The 15407-nt window shown below is 46.6% G+C and overlaps 1 protein-coding gene across 11 annotated transcripts in view; it reads left to right on the top strand.

Moving 5' to 3' along the window:
• Positions 1-15407, top strand: part of TEAD1 (TEA domain transcription factor 1) — a 261961-nt gene that overhangs the window by 79122 nt on the left and 167432 nt on the right. For all 11 annotated transcript variants that reach the window (XM_034995470.1, XM_034995464.1, XM_034995475.1 and 8 more), the window contains one exon: positions 4451-4706. In XM_034995470.1, the coding sequence (XP_034851361.1) occupies positions 4451-4706 (256 nt within the window). The remainder of the gene's footprint in view (positions 1-4450; positions 4707-15407) is intronic.

Genomic DNA, 15407 nt, shown 5'->3' with positions numbered 1-15407 from the left:
TTTCTGATTGCCTCATAGACTGTTGAGATATTGGCTAAAAGAAGCTGTATGGATTTTTTGTGACCCTCATGTTCAGTGGTGTTTCATTAATCATGAGGGTTAGTTAAAGCTAACCCTTTTATTTAAGAGCTCTTAAATCACCTGTAAGTGGGTGAGATGCTTACATTATGAGAGACCTACAGGAATTAAGATCAAGGAAGCAGCAGATTCCTGTGCCCTATGTCACACCCCTTGTGAGTGCGTCCCTTGAATGGAGTTGGTGGCAGAAGCACCTGCATTGGACTGTCTCGCCCCCTTCTTCCCCCAGACTTTTTTGTATTGGACAAATATACATATGATGTCATCTCACTGTAATCATGTCACCTCTCCTCAAGTGTTAGTGGGTAATTGTGAAAGAATGATCCATTTAGGGAATATAGCTATTGGGGCAGTTAACAGGAATGTTTGGGTCACTGGTAACATTTCTTTCTGGAATTTATTATAGTGTAGCCAAGGAGGATTTTAGGGAAAAAATGAGCCGTTGGAAAAGTGGTAATGATGGAAACGGAGGCACGCAGGGACATTGAGTGGTACACAGTGTATCTCGATAAATCTCTGTGGCAGTCCTGTGAGGGGAGAGTCCCTCTACCCCTTAATGACTTTCCTGTGTTGGGATTGAATTGAATTTATCTCCCTTTTAAAGTTAAAACCTGAGCTTCTGCGAGATTAACTAATTTAGCCTGGGTGTTGAGGCTAGCCGGTGAGCTGGGTTTGGAAATCAAGTCAGGTTGAGTCTTAATACCACATGCTCCGTCCTCCACCCCCAATACTGTGTTCTTCATTTATTGCATCGAGTGAAAGTTGACTCCCTTGCTCAAAGGATGTATGAGGAGGTGAAGATGTTAGCTCTGCAGGCACAGATATTCTAAGCTCACCTTGTTTGATTAGATCTTATTATTGGTAACAAGCAGATGCTTGTTGCTATACATTCAGAAGTCAGGTAGATTGGGTGGTAGTTTACCCATTAGATGCATTTTTAGGATATTCCTAACGTGTGGCTGGTACTCTCAGAGTCACTGGATACATGTTTCCAGGATGAGGTGGATTTTGAGCCGGGCTGGAAGGGACCTGAGGAATAGAATGCCAGAATGGTTATTTTGGTATCCAGTACGGGGAGCTTTCCTCAGCCAGCCCCAGTCTTGTGATCGGAAACTCTCTGCCCATACAGGGTCTCATCTTACAATTGGATTGTAAAACCAAGGGCCTGTATAACTCTGTGGATTATGTATGTGGTAGTTTCTGGGGCTGTGTCCTGGCCCTTGTCCAGAGTAGGTAATTCCATCCTGCTGAGCTCCAGTTGACCAAATTGCAAGAGCCTGGACATAGAGTTCTTCCCTTTGCAGTAAATGAATAAAAACATGAGAGCATTTAGAACAGTGCCTGTATTTACTAAAATGGATGGATCAGGGGTGCCTGGGTGGCTCAGTCGGTTAAGCGTCTGCCTTTGGATCAGGTCATGATTCCAGAGTCTTGGGTTCAAGCCCTGCATCGTGCTCCCCGCTCAGCAGAGAGTCTGCTTTTCCCTCTGCCCCTCACCCTGCTCGTGCTCTCTCTGTCTCTCTCTCTCACACATACACACTCTCTCTCTCTTTCTCAAATAAATAAAAATCTTTAAAAAAAAAATAAAATGGATGGATCAGTTAATGCTAGCTAATATTGCATTCCCTAACCAAGGACTAGTGATTCTTAGCTTTAGAGGTAACTTGAAGAGGTTGTCAGCAAGACTCTACTACCTGTCTTCAAGGTACTTCACCCCTCATGGAAGTTCAGCTAGCTGGAAATTTTTCTGTATGTTGAGTCAGAATCTTCTTTGGAGCTTCTACAGAATGGGTCTACACCCTCCCCATGTGACAGACAACTCTTAGAGGTTGTTCAATGTCTAGGGACACTAAGCTTGGCAATTAATGATTCAGAAAGATCTTACCAGCTTGGAGTCATGGCTTAAGGGTAAAAATAATGGAATTTAGTAGGAATAAATATAAACTCATGTTTTTAGCTCCTAAGCCAGTTGCATAAGAGAGGAGTTTCAGGAACAACACTTGGGAGCTTGGAGGTTTTATGGATCATAGGTCCACCTCTGAGTGTCATTTATGGAGGGTGTGGACAAACTGGGATGCATTTCTGAGGGCTGGGCAGAGGGACGATGTGAATTATGTCTAGTCTGGATCACAGTCAGGAGCCTGGGGGCTGTTCCTGTCATGCCTAAATGGTGTTGGGGGTGGGGGAGTGGATTTGCTCCCACAAGGGATGGATAGACCTCCAAGGGATGGATAGATGGAAGTTAACCGGGACATGGGTTTTAGCCTCCTAGATAGAAGGATTTCAGCATGCCAGTACAAAGGAAGTGGTACTAGGGAGGTAGCCGTTTCCTTGCCATTGGTGATGTTCAAGTGCAGACCGTATGACCAGCTGAAGGAAGGGGAAGAAGGCATGTCAAGCATAGGCTCAGGGGGTGCTGGTGTGCTTTGGTCTGGAGACTGAGGCTCTTACTTATACGGTGGTGTTCTTCTTAGGCAAATAGAGATCCCCTCGTCCCTCAGCTGGCCCTCACTGTCCTGGATTCTGTCCCTCTGCTTTCGTGGTTGCATGCTGGGCACATCCACTGCTCATGCTAAAATGTGGCTCCCTGCAGTGAGTTCATACTGCTGTGAGCGGCTCAGAGCTCAGGGACAGGCCTGGGCTTTTGTGTGTGCCATTTGTTTTGTTTTGTTCTGGTTTTGGGTCAGGTAGAGAGGGACAAGGTGGATTAGCCACTACCTCAGAGCGTTTGCTCATCTTCTCATACTTTTGCCAATAAACTGCTTTGGAGGCGGAACAGACTTTAGGGTAGAATGGTACAGTTCAGCTTGAATTTTTGTGAGCCTCCAAAATCCCCACAAAAAAAAAAAAAGTAATAATTTGAGAATTCAAAAGACCCACACTGGAGGCATTGTGGAGTTCATCTGCAGGTCAATCACGAAACCTTTTCTTGTGGCATAATTGATACCTCTCAACATTGGGTAGTTTGTAGAGTCCTGTGTTAATGTACATGTGTTGGTAAGCAGTAGTAAATATTTTGCTGACAAGTTCTTTGAGTGATGGAACCATGGCAGCATTTAAAAGCAGACAACCTGAGGGTTTCTTTTATCCAGGTGCTGCTAGATCCCAAAAGCTGTCAGGGTACGAAGCCAAAAGCACCCACTAGTTACACCATTAATTGTGTAACGTTCATGGGCCCCTGAGTTTCTGCACCTGGGATCTGTTGATATACACAGCTGGGGGAGGGCAGGTGGGAGGGCGGCAGCTGGGAGAGAGAAGGAGAGAGAAGACAGGTTGCTTGCTCTCAGGTGACTGCTTCCCCACTCAAGCCCGGGGCCTCCCCTCTTCGATCCATCCCCAGGAGCATTCCTTCTCCCTTTTTGGGGAAGCCTTTGAATTAATGATCTGATGCCTTTTCAACAAAGGAATATTGATATGTTTGTGTGCAGACAGCAGGGGGTACTGGATTAGATCATTTTCACATTGGTGTTTGTGCCGGTTTGACATTTGTTTGGAAAGCTTATCCCATTATGACCATAGGTTACATGCATAATTTAAGGGGAATAAATCTTTGAGAAAAATTTCTTTTGGTTCTGTAATCTTCAGTGCTACAGAAAAATAAATGAAAGACTCCCTATGGTTTTCATGTGATCAGAAATTCCAGGTAGGCTCCCGGATGAAGTGCCCCATGTAGGTGTAAAACATTTCTGCAAATGCGCTGGCCCCTTGTAGTCGGTGCGGGGAAGGCAGGAGTGGGGACAGCTTGGTCCCTGCTTCAAGGTTATAGTCTAGAAGCAGAGAGTGGCAAAGTGACCTGAGTGTGTAGGGCAGAAGCCCTGCTGAAAAATGCTGTCCAGGAGCAGATGCAGGGCCCCTGGTATTGCTGTTTTAGTGGAATGAGTATTTGTGATAACAAAATTATCTCCTCCTTCCTCCAGCCTGCCACCGTCTTGCATTTCAGTGATCTCAGTGACAAATACTGGGATGGTTTGACATTTTCGAGTTATCGTGCCAATTGCCACAGCAATTGTTTTACTTTATTTTCTTTGAAACAGCTTGTTTTGCTGTGGACATTTGATTATCCGTGAGCGAAGTGCTCCTGGTAGGTTGTAGGCATCTGGTCAGTGTTTTTGCCGGATTCACGGTGAACTTGCAACTCTGAGGGAGCCCCGTTCTCACATCTGTGAAGATTATCCAGTTTCTGCCTACCTGTATGCGTGTTTAACGCGATATGTAAAGAACAAAAGCCACTTGGATCCCCAAATTCTGTCTTCTCCACTAGGAGTTCTTCTCCAAGCAAAGCTGGTGCCCGAAGAATAGGTAATAGAGCGAGGAAGAGCAGTATTGTTGGTCATTACCTTGTCCTTATACTATCTTTTCATTTCTCTCTTAGGTTTATTTGCTTGAAAAGGCTCCAGGCTTCGGCTTGGAAAATCCAACCGCCAAAATTGAGCCCAGCAGCTGGAGCGGCAGTGAGAGCCCTGCCGAAAACATGGAAAGAATGAGCGACTCTGCGGATAAGCCAATTGACAATGATGCAGAAGGCGTCTGGAGCCCCGACATTGAGCAGAGCTTTCAGGAAGCCTTGGCTATCTACCCACCATGCGGGAGGAGGAAAATCATCTTATCAGACGAAGGCAAGATGTATGGTAAGCGGTCTGGAATGCTCCTTTGAGATGTTACAATGTGCTTTTATGATAAGGGGTGATTGCAGTTAGCCCTCTACTGAGATCCATTCATTGTATTGGGTGGAATGATCTTTGTAGAGTTTTAGTTGGCCATCCAAGGGTCTAAATCTCAACCAACCAGAAGAGTGCGTAAAGGACCATTGGGAAGTCATTCTCTGGGGTTTTCTTGTTCTTCTACACACTCAACAGCATTAGAGAAGAGCTCTCAGGGTCCAGGTAAGGATTTAGTTGTAGTGGCGTATGCGGACCCCCACGGGTGGGGTATGGTTCTTCAGAGCACGTGCCCAATCTCATGGAAGCCTGCCGCTCAGTAGCTCCTGGTTGACTGGTGCCAAATGGAAGTGGGGCCTCGTGTTGACAAATCTCTTGATTCTCCCCTCCCCACCCCCCACCCCAGGAAGAGGTAGCAATATAGATGCTTATCACTCATTTTTTTTTTTTTTTAAAGATTTTATTTATTTATTTGACAGAGAGAGACAGCGAGAGAGGGAACACAAGTAAGGAGAGTGGGAGAGGGAGAAGCAGGCTCCCCGCAGAGCAGGGAGCCCGATGTGGGGCTGGATCCCAGGACCCTGGGATCATGACCTGAGCCGAAGGTAGTCGCTTAACCGACTGAGCCACCCAGGCACCCGCTTATCACTCATTTTTAAAAGCCAGCACTTTGTTTTTTAAACACAGCCCTGTATCGGCCAGATGAGATGGGTGTGTAGCTTGATCAGACCTTCAAAGCACCATTTTACTGCTTTGTTGCACGTTGGCAGTTGAGTGGCCGGCCAAGGGGTTAACCCCCGGGCTCTCACCAGTCTCCCCTTCTACAAGGGGATGCCTAGCAGGGTGTTTCAAAGGAAACTTCAGGAGTGCCCAAGAAGACAAGACTGGTCAACTGAATGGCTTGGGATGCCGAAGGCAGCAGCATGTAGCCGTTGCCAGTCTGGGGCTTGTGTACTAGGTTTGACTATTCCTGCTCCTTCCGTAAATGCTTCCAGCTGCAGACCTGTACTTTTTTGGCTGCTTACCTTTTGGGAAGCAGATGGCAGGTGGTTGCTTGTACATTCTGCTTGTCTAATTGGGCACGTTGAGTTGACAGAGTTTGCACTGTAGCTGAGTCTAAAGAGATGCAAACAAATAACCGAAACTCAAAGAGAACTGGCTCAGCAACCTTCCTGGGGTTGTTAACTTATCATGGAAGTGATTTATTTCCAAATAATTTGAAAGCTTTTCCATAATAGGGTGTTGTACCTTTAATACCGCGCCTCCTCTATCAGGGGCCGTAGGAGACTGCCGCTCAAACTGGCGCACGCAGCTAAGGAGAAAGCAGATGGTGGTGCAGCTGCTACCAGCTGTGGTCCCCGCCCTCCCCTTCCCCAGTTGGATGATGTAATGGAAACAAGGGAAATGTTGCTTTCTGCAGCATCAGAGTCTCTAGCCTGTCAGTGCCACACACACGGGGGAGAGAGAGCCCAAGCCTTCATTTGTTTTACGCTCCCATGTGATCCTTTGTAGCCAGAGAAGCTTCTTCCTGTCCATTCGTGAAATGGACTCAGGGTGAACCATGTCGGCTGCTGTGGGCAGAAAGTTTCAGGGCCTCTGAGTGTGTGTGTGTGTGTGTGTGTGTGTGTGTCTGTCTGTCTGTCTGTCTTTGCTGGGCTACCCTTCCCCAGCCTGGTTATTGACCTGCAAGGTCTTACCTTTGTATCTAAAGATGCAACCCCCCCCGCCCCGCTCCCCCATTTTAAAGGCAGAGCAAAGCACTTTAATCTTTGAGCCTTCTTCGAAGCTGATTTCATTTCTACCTGTGGAAGGTGGCTTCAGGCTGCTCTATCTTGTTCAACTCCCATTTGTTTGCCCAGAAATTGTAATCTAAAATATCGACCTGGTGTTGGACATCCTGGTTGGGGGTGACTCCCGCCCTTCATTTCTCATCCTGGCACTTCCACTTTAGGAGTGAGGTTTCACACTGAGAGCGATTCAGAGCAAAAGTTAATTTTGTCAACTCCAGTTTGGTTGTCTTCTCTGTTGATTTTACTTTTTACGTAGCAGCCGTGGTAGGCTTAGCCCGTCTGCCTGTAACACCATCATAGAAATAATTTTTTGTGGAAATAAGTGTGTAAGAGCTCTTGTTGGTCACTGGGTGTCAGAGGCACTGGGCTAAATATGGAAAAATCACTGAGAAGCTTGGGATTTGAGTCCTTTACCCCCAGTGGACAGTCTAACCCCTTGACCTGTGTCTCTGTTTTCTCCCCTGAAGAAAAAGAGTCAAGTAGTTGATGTCTTTGGGTCCTTGGGACCTGTGCATTTTGTGATGCTGTGATTTTGTGACTTGTACCTCAGCAAGAGTGAGGAGTATGTTGACAGACACAGTGCTGGTTGTGGGAGCATGTCTTTAATACCCACGACAATCAGATTCCCAGTGCTTCCCGAGAGCTCTTGTTGTTAATATACAAATTCTTTTTTCCCTTAAATCAGCATTCCATTGACTTACTGTGTTAATGACCAACCTGATTGAAAATGGGGTGGTCTTTTGAGCAAGCAGCATTAGGAATTACAGCTGCATGGTCGTGTGTCCAGATTGGGGGAGGGGGGTGTGCAGGAAATGCATTTGCTGCAGGGTCCTCGAAGCTGTGCCATCTCCAAGCAGCTGCCCTGGGGAGAGAACACTGCCCGCAACCCTATCTCATTAACCCCATCTCTTTGGCCATCATGGAGGAGTTGTGCTGCTTCTGCTAATTTGAAAGGGAAACATGGTGGTTAGCAGGGATTTGGGAGCTGAAGACTAGGCCCTTAGGAGAACTGCCCCAGATGCCTGGGAGCTGCCGATGACCTGCCTGTGACTTTGGGGGGGCGGGAATTTGCCTTGGGAGCCTCCACGGGGAAGCCCCCACCACCTGGGAACTGAGTCGGTGAGCAGTGTGGGGTGAGAGCCTACTGTTCCCTGGCTTCTGGCCTGCTCCGCATCTTACCACCCACGAACCAGCACCCAAACCAGACCAGGAGTTGAAGTTTCCTAAGGTCCTATGAGCGTACTCTTTCTTTTCAGCATTTTGAAAGTGAAAACCTGGAAAGCATTTTAGATTCCATAGAGTAAAATCAAAATAATTTAATGCCTTTTAGTGAAATACCAAGTGTTTTTGACGTGAGGGGGCGGTTTTCCAATATTTCTGAGCATTTGTAGAGTGTATTGTGATGTCACGAATCCTGAGCCAGTTGAGAAGCAAGGTCAAGTGCAGCACTGATTTATTTTGGTAATGACATTTCCTCTGTGGTTGGCAGTAGGGCAAATGCAGTCTTATAGAGGGGAAAAACGGAAAGCTCTCTTTATGAAGAGGTTTGGGCCATTAGAAGAGATGGCTTAATTTTCTCTCTGCTGCTCGGGTGCATGGGGTCACCGAGACTTGATGTGGTTGGCCTTCATGTGGACAGACTACTCCTGCCCTGGGACCTTCTGTGTGGGCAGCTGTCCTTAGGGATAGTTAGGAGAGTGAGACCTCTCTGTTCCTGAGGGTGTGCACGCTCACACTCACGCTCTTTCTTTCACTCTCCGCTTTCCTTTCCTTTTTCCTACTTTTACATAGCTGTGTGTCTCTTTTTCTGGTAGATAGTTGGAGAGGAGATAGCAAGAGGACAGGAGAGGAGAGAGGTTTTTGATCAGCAAACTTGCCTGAGATTGAATTTCATAGGAACAGGCCATTAGTTTAAAACAAAGCCGTGAACCACGGGGATGCCTGGATGCCTTTTTGTTTTGCCGCTGAAAACTCCGGTCTAGCAGTGTGGTCCGGTATCTCCCATATCACATCAGGGTAGGGATAGGTGCAAACATGCCTTGACCAATGGCTTTAAAGACAGAAATGTAGCCCCTAAAATTTTGGACTTTGGAATCGCAAGGAGGCTTGGCCCTGCCACTTCTAGATACCAGACTTTGGGCAAGTTGCTTTTCCTCCCTGTGCCTCTATTTTCCACAAACGCAAAAGGGATTTAAGTAGATCCTACTTCATGGGATGGTTGTAAGAGTTAAACAAATGAATTGTGCTCTGGGATTCCCCCTACCACGCTGGCACAGTGTCGTGTCGGGCTTCGGGTGAGAGCTGAACTGAAAACGGAAAGTGCTCTTGCCCTGACCTGGGCTACAGGCTTTACATATGATTTCCATCTACTGCTCACAACAACATTGTGAGGTGGGTATTCTAATCCCCGCTGTGTAGATGAGGATGCACATGAGGAGTAGAGCCGGAAGGGTTCAAATCTGCGTCCGTCTGACCCCCAAAGCTGGGCTCTTTCCACATGTCTTCCTTCCTTCCTTGGTGGAGGTCATTGTATGTTAATGACGAATCAATATTGAGCACCGCCCGTATCCCAGCCCGGGGCTCGGGGCTGTTGGGGATACACCAGTGAACCAGACAGATGTGGTCCCTGCCCTCATGGAGCCGTCACAAGTTCCTTTGCAGGAAACTCTGACCTCGGGTCAGGGCCATGTGCCAGAGCTTTCTGGGAAGTCGGAGGGCCCTTTGAAGATGGTCACCTTCCACTTAGCCTTTTGAAGCCTGTTCTTGGCCACCAGCGTCCAGGGCACCTGGCCCACTGCTGGCAGGAAGAAAGCTTCTCAAATAACGCAGCAGGGAGGATCCTAGATCACAAGGCTGGCCCTGCTGGTGGCCAGGAAGCTGTCTGGAAGATTCTGGTGCCCTGAGATCCTACAGGCGGCCTGGCCAGAGCAATTGCTGGGCAGTGGTTTTCTCCTTTTATGAGCAAATGTCTTCAAGGTCCTTGCCTGGGGACAGCTCCAGGGATGGCCCCTTTCTTGCTGTGATGCCAGGCCTACTGGTTAGCCCTGGAGAGAAGAACTGTGAGGACTGGATAAATTCGGGGGGCGGGGGGCGGGTTGAGAAGGAAGACGTCTCTGGGCCAGTCCTCTCCAGTTGCCGACCTGAGCCCTGCCAGCTGGGGGAGCAGTGGACTTGGAATGGCCCCTCTGCCTACTTCCTAGAAGCACTGACAGAAGAGGGAAGGGGGCCATTGGAGTGAGGTGGTGGCGGGTCATGTCAGCATGGGTGCACAGAGGCAGGCACAAGTGAGCATTGGTTAGTCAGTCAGAGACTGAGATCTGTGGTCCCCAGGCTCCTCCTGGCTTCGAGAACTGCTTGGGAAAGTGAGGAGCATCCCTTTTCAAGACCAGGAAGGTGGCCTACGTCTGGAGGCCCCGGAGGCCCTGATGTGGAAATGGCTATAAAATCCAAGCCCTGTGGGATCTCCAGGCCACTTGGAAAAGTGACACGTGGCGCCTGAGGTGAACTTGTTTTTCTGCATCTGGGCATCATGTGGCATCTTTGATTTCCTCTTTCTGTCTGACCAGTGATTCAGGGTATTATTTCGAGTGAGTTGGCTGCAAATGTGAAGCACAAAGAACTGGGCCCTTAGAACAGACTAGAAGCCCTATAAGGCAAGGATCCCACCCTGACACAGAAGGTATCAGTAATGTTTGTTGAATATATGCATATCAGAATAATGGGTCAAAACAAAGAGAAGTCTTTAAAACAAAGAAAGGTCGGTGAGTAATCCTGAGCCCAGAGGGCCTCTACTGTTAGAGGCACTGGCTAGAAAAAAGGGAGAAAGCAGGGGGAAAAAGGAGAAAGATGTTTGCATATTTAATGGTCTTCCTAGATTGAGAAAGCAGCAGCCCTGGTTTTTGCTTTCGTGTTGGCAGACTTTAGTTCAAGAGGTAGGAAGGATTTCTGCCCAGTAGGCACAGTAGTAGAATGAGAGTTAATTCTGGACTCCTCAGAACAAATGAATAATGGGGGGTTTTGAAATAGTTTGGTTCCTGTGAGAATAGCAAAGCCAGCATCATCAGCGTTTTGACCGGGGAGTTTAATGTGTGGGGGGCGTGCAAAGGTTTATGCACAAGGTATGAGCCCTTGTACAATCTTGATAGAAAGTAGGATGGCTCAAGAATTGGTCATAAGAGAAAAAAAGGAAAAGAATGTTGAAGTATTACCACGTTATGCTTTCTAACTGCTTTACCACGGCAGTGGATGAGTCCTGGGATCCAGGGAAGACGTGGATTCAGAAGTCATTTATTGCGGGCCTGCATTGTGCTTTGTGAATGGGGACAGCAGATGTAAAATCTTTAACATAGCGGACCCATGTGACCAGTGACTGTGGGCTTTTTTGTTTTAGAATGTGTTGCCTTATTTAATCCTCATGACAACCCAGTGGTATAGGTCCTGCAAATATCCCCATTTTTATAGCTGAGGAAGCTAAGGCCCAAGGTCAAGTTAATTGCTCAAGGTCACACAGTAAAGAAGTGGTGGAGCTGACCAAATCTGAAACCAAGCCAGTTTATGCAATTACCTACAGTTGATCCTTGAACAACATGGGTTTGAACTGTGCAGATCTACTTCTATGAAGGTTTTTTTAGATAAATACAGTACAGTACTGTAAATGTATTTTCTCTTCCTTATGATTTAAAAAATAATTTACTTTACCGCCGGGCTCCCACGGTCCTCACTGGTAGACTGGCAGGAAAACTGAGATCAGACAAGAATCAAAGATGGCAGCCGTAAACCCAACTGAATCGTAATCACACTTTAAGTAGAAGGACACAAAACACTCCAACGAGTTGAGATAATTAAAGTAGATTAAAAACAACAACAAAATAAATAAATGAAAAATAAAAAATAATTTACTTCAGCTTACTTTACTGGAGGACTGCAGTATGCAGTACACGTAACGTACAAAATATGTGTTCATTGACTGTTTGTTATTGGTAAGGCTTCCCGTCAACATTAGGCTATTACTAGGAATTAAGTTTTTGGGAAGTCAAGTTATACTTGAATTTTTGACTCTGCAGGGGGTTGGCGCCCCTAACCTCTGTGTTGTTCAAGGGTCAGCTGTACATACCGGTATGGAAGGAAGTCTATTCTGCACTAGAGATATCCAGAGCTTAGTGGTAGGGCAATGGAAGGTGTGATCATTCATGACTGGGGAATGCACGGGTCTCTAGTTGAGAATGCAAGAGAATGAAAGAATCAGAGGCAGAGAGGCAGACTTCTCTGAGTTAACTTGGAATGGGAAAAGGCCACTTCACATTTGTTTTTCACTTTGGACTATAGACCCCTTTGAGAATCTGTAGAAAGTTGTGGCTCTTCTCCGTAGGAAGAGGCATGCTTGCGTGTAGTTGTAGGATCGCTGCATACAACTCGAGGTGATGTCTGGAGACTGGGTCTAGACTTGCTACCATGGGGAGAGAAGGAAAGGGCATTCAGGTCTAAGCGGACAGTGTGATAGAGGCACGGAGCCCTGAAAGGGCACAGCTCTTGTGCTCTGAGAAACGAGGGTGTATCCAGGAGGGTGATGGTGGGCCAGCCTGGAAACATGGGCCGCCTCTGCATCATGGAGGACCTTGAATGTCACGCCATGGTGTCTGGTGCTCATTCTGAGGACAAAGGGAAACCATTACGTTTTTCCCGGAGAGATGATGTGACTCAGCCTGTGTCTTACGAAGCTGGCTGTGCAGGCGTGTAGACAAGTTAGATGACTATTGCAGGAGCCCAGGGGGGAGAGGAAGAGGCCTGGACCAGGTACTGGCATGTTGGGCAGAGAAGTTTCAGACATGGAACCAACAGGACTGGCTGACCTGATGGGATTTCTGAAAGAGAAGGAGGAGTTGAGTGGTGTCAGGGTTCTGCTGCAGGGGGCCTGGAGGATGAAGTGTGGGGAATGGAGACAGGAGAAGCAGGTTTGTAGAGAGGGGAAGAATGAAAGGTTGAGTTTTGTCATGTGCTTGAGGGTACCGGGTGGCCACCAAGGCTGTGTGGGGGCTCGCCAGCAGCAAAGTGGTCCCCGGAGCTGTTGAGAGCGGTGGGGATGGCCTGTGAGGCACAGGCTTACCGTGGGTCACTGTGAAGCTGGCATGGATTTCAAATGAGGTGCCTATAGCAGTGGGAGAATGAAGAGCTTGCCTTTGTAAGAAAAAGCGAGACCCATCGGTGGTTCCCCAGCCTGACCAGCAGCAGCAGAAGCACTTGAGAAGCTTAAAAAGAAATGAAAACAAAAACTGACTCAGACCGATTGAATCAGAACCTCTGGGAGTACGGTCTGGGAATCTCTATTTTCTAAAGCTCCCTGGGTAATTTGGGTGATCAGCCAGCTTGAGAGCCATAGGGCTAGGAGGCCACAGCCTGGGCCTGGGAGGACAGGAGCACATTTTTAGAGTGAGTGAAAGAAAGAAATGAGCAGAGAATGAGACTTAACATTTGAAACTGTCCTTTACAAGGTTTGGGTACAGGAAGTAAACTACATTATTCAGTTAATGTTTCCTTTCTACCAAGACAGAGCATGACCACGGCCCAGTCTTTGGAGAGGTTTGGCCACACACAGGAGTAGCCATGAGATGGTCTCTTGAGGGACACGAACAGTTAAAGGAAGACTTCCTTTAGGACAGGGGAGAGACCGTTGGTTAGCAGGGGAGAAAAATTGATGAGGTGTGAGGACCTATCTGATGACACAAAACCCAGAAGCGACTTTGAAGAGGGTGGAGCTTCTTTTACTTGGAGGCACATTGTAGGACCAGATGGGGAGTAAGGCCGTTGGGCTGAGGTGGGTTGTGGGCTCTTGAAAAGTAGAGCAGGCTTAGTAGAGATGCTGGCGGGGGGGTGGGGGGAGGTGGCGTGAGTAAAAATTTTGGCCCAGCACTGGCAGGTGGCCGGCCCCAAGAGAACCTGGAGAGCCTTATTTTCTTTTTTTAATTGAAATTTGTATTGAGATCATTGTAAATTCACGTGTCATTGTAGGAAATAATACAGCGATCCTTTGTACACTTTGTCCATTTCTTCCCAATGGTTAGATTTCACAAAACTATTACATCCTATCACAACCAGGTTATTAACGTTGATATGTAATTCATTATATAATCCATTGATCTTATTCAGATTTCCCCATTCCCACTTGTACTTGTGTATGTGTGGTATATATGTGTGTGTATGAAGTTCTGTACAGTGTTATCACGTGTGTAGGTGAGTGTATCTGCTACCGTAGTGAGGATACTGAACAGTCCAAACACCACAAGTATCCCTGGGGTGGCCCTTTTTCTTTTTTCTTTTCTTTTCTTTCCTTCCTTTTCTTTTCTTTTTTCTCTTTTCTTTCTTTCTTTCTCTCTCTCTCTCTCTCTCTCTTTCTTTCTTGAGGGTGAGGGAGAGAGAGAATCCCAAGCAGGCTGCACGCCCGGCATGGAGCCTGATGTGGTCCTGATCTCACGACCCCAAGATCATGACCTGAGCTGAAATCAAGTTGGATGAGCTCAACTGACTGAGCCACCCAGGCACCCCATCTGGAGTTGCCCTTTTATGACCACACCCAACTCTGTCCCACTCCCCCCCCCACTTTAATTCCTGACAACCATTAATTAGTCTTCAATTTCTAAAATGTTGCCATTTCAAACATGTTACATAATGGAATCATACTGGATATAACCTTTTGGGATTGGTTTTTTCCATTCAGCATAATTCTCTAGAGATTCACCCGGGTTGTTGGTATGTTATCAATAGCTTGTTCCTTTTTTATTGTTGAGTGTATTCTGTGGTATGTCTGTTTAAGGGCATATGGACTGGTTCTAGTTTTTGGTTATTACAGATAAAGCTGCTATGACCGTTTATATACAGATTTTTGTGTGAACATGAGTTGTCTGTGGGATAAAATGGCCAGGAGTGGTACTTGTGCCTTTCTGCTTTTTTTTTTTTTCTTTTTAAACTAGTCACCTGTCTTCCAGAGCAGTTGTACCATTTCATGTTTTCGCCTGTGATTGAGGTTGTCTCTGTCCTCACCAGCATTTGGTGTTGTCACTGTTGTTGATTTTAGCCATTCTGATAGGTGTATGTTGATATCTTGTGTGGTTTTGATTCGCATTTCCCTGATGACTAATGATGTTGAACATCTTTTCATGTGCTTATTGGCCATCTGTATATTCTGTTTGGTGAACTGTCTGTTCATGTCCTTTGTCCATTGTCTAATTGGATTACTTATATTTTTACTGTTGAGTTTTGGGAGTTCTTTTATTCTAGATACGAGTCCTTTGCTGGATATGTGGTTTGCAAATATTTGCTCCTGGTCTGTAGCTTTTTTCATTTTCTTCATATGGGATCCTGCAGAGTAAAAGTTTTTAATTTTGATAAGATCCAGTTTTGTTAATTTTCCCTTTTGCAGATTGTATTCTGATGTCATGTCTAAGAACTCATTGCCTAGCTCTAGATCCTGAAGATTTTCTCCTGTGTTTTGTTCAAAAAGGTGTATTGTTTTATGTTTTACATTTAAGTCTATAATCCATTTTGAATTAATTTTTGTATAGGCAGAGAGTGTTCCTTTTTGGGAAGCCCATTGGCATGATTTTGTGATACGTACGCTTTTTTCACCAGGACTGTTTGTTCATCCATATTTTGACAGTTGTCAAAGCTTGGGACCTGAGACACCAGGTGCTAGTGAGAGCATGCTTGTACCCGTCTAGGTTGGGAAAGGGACGACGTGAAGCTGGAGGGGCAGAATCATGGTGTGTGCTGCCCAGAGGCTCTACCGAGTGAGGAGAGGAGGCTGTGGTCACGCATGGGAGAGGCAGTGTCTGAGATTAGACGTGGAGAGAGTTCAAGTGATGAGTTTCGAGGTGTGGCCACAAATGTG

Source organism: Mirounga leonina, unplaced genomic scaffold (genome assembly GCF_011800145.1).
Source record: "Mirounga leonina isolate KUSES-001 unplaced genomic scaffold, KU_Mleo_1.0 Mir_92, whole genome shotgun sequence".
NCBI lineage: Eukaryota > Metazoa > Chordata > Mammalia > Carnivora > Phocidae > Mirounga > Mirounga leonina.
Note: the sequence above shows the minus strand (reverse complement) of the source record. Positions and strands in the feature narration are given on the sequence as shown.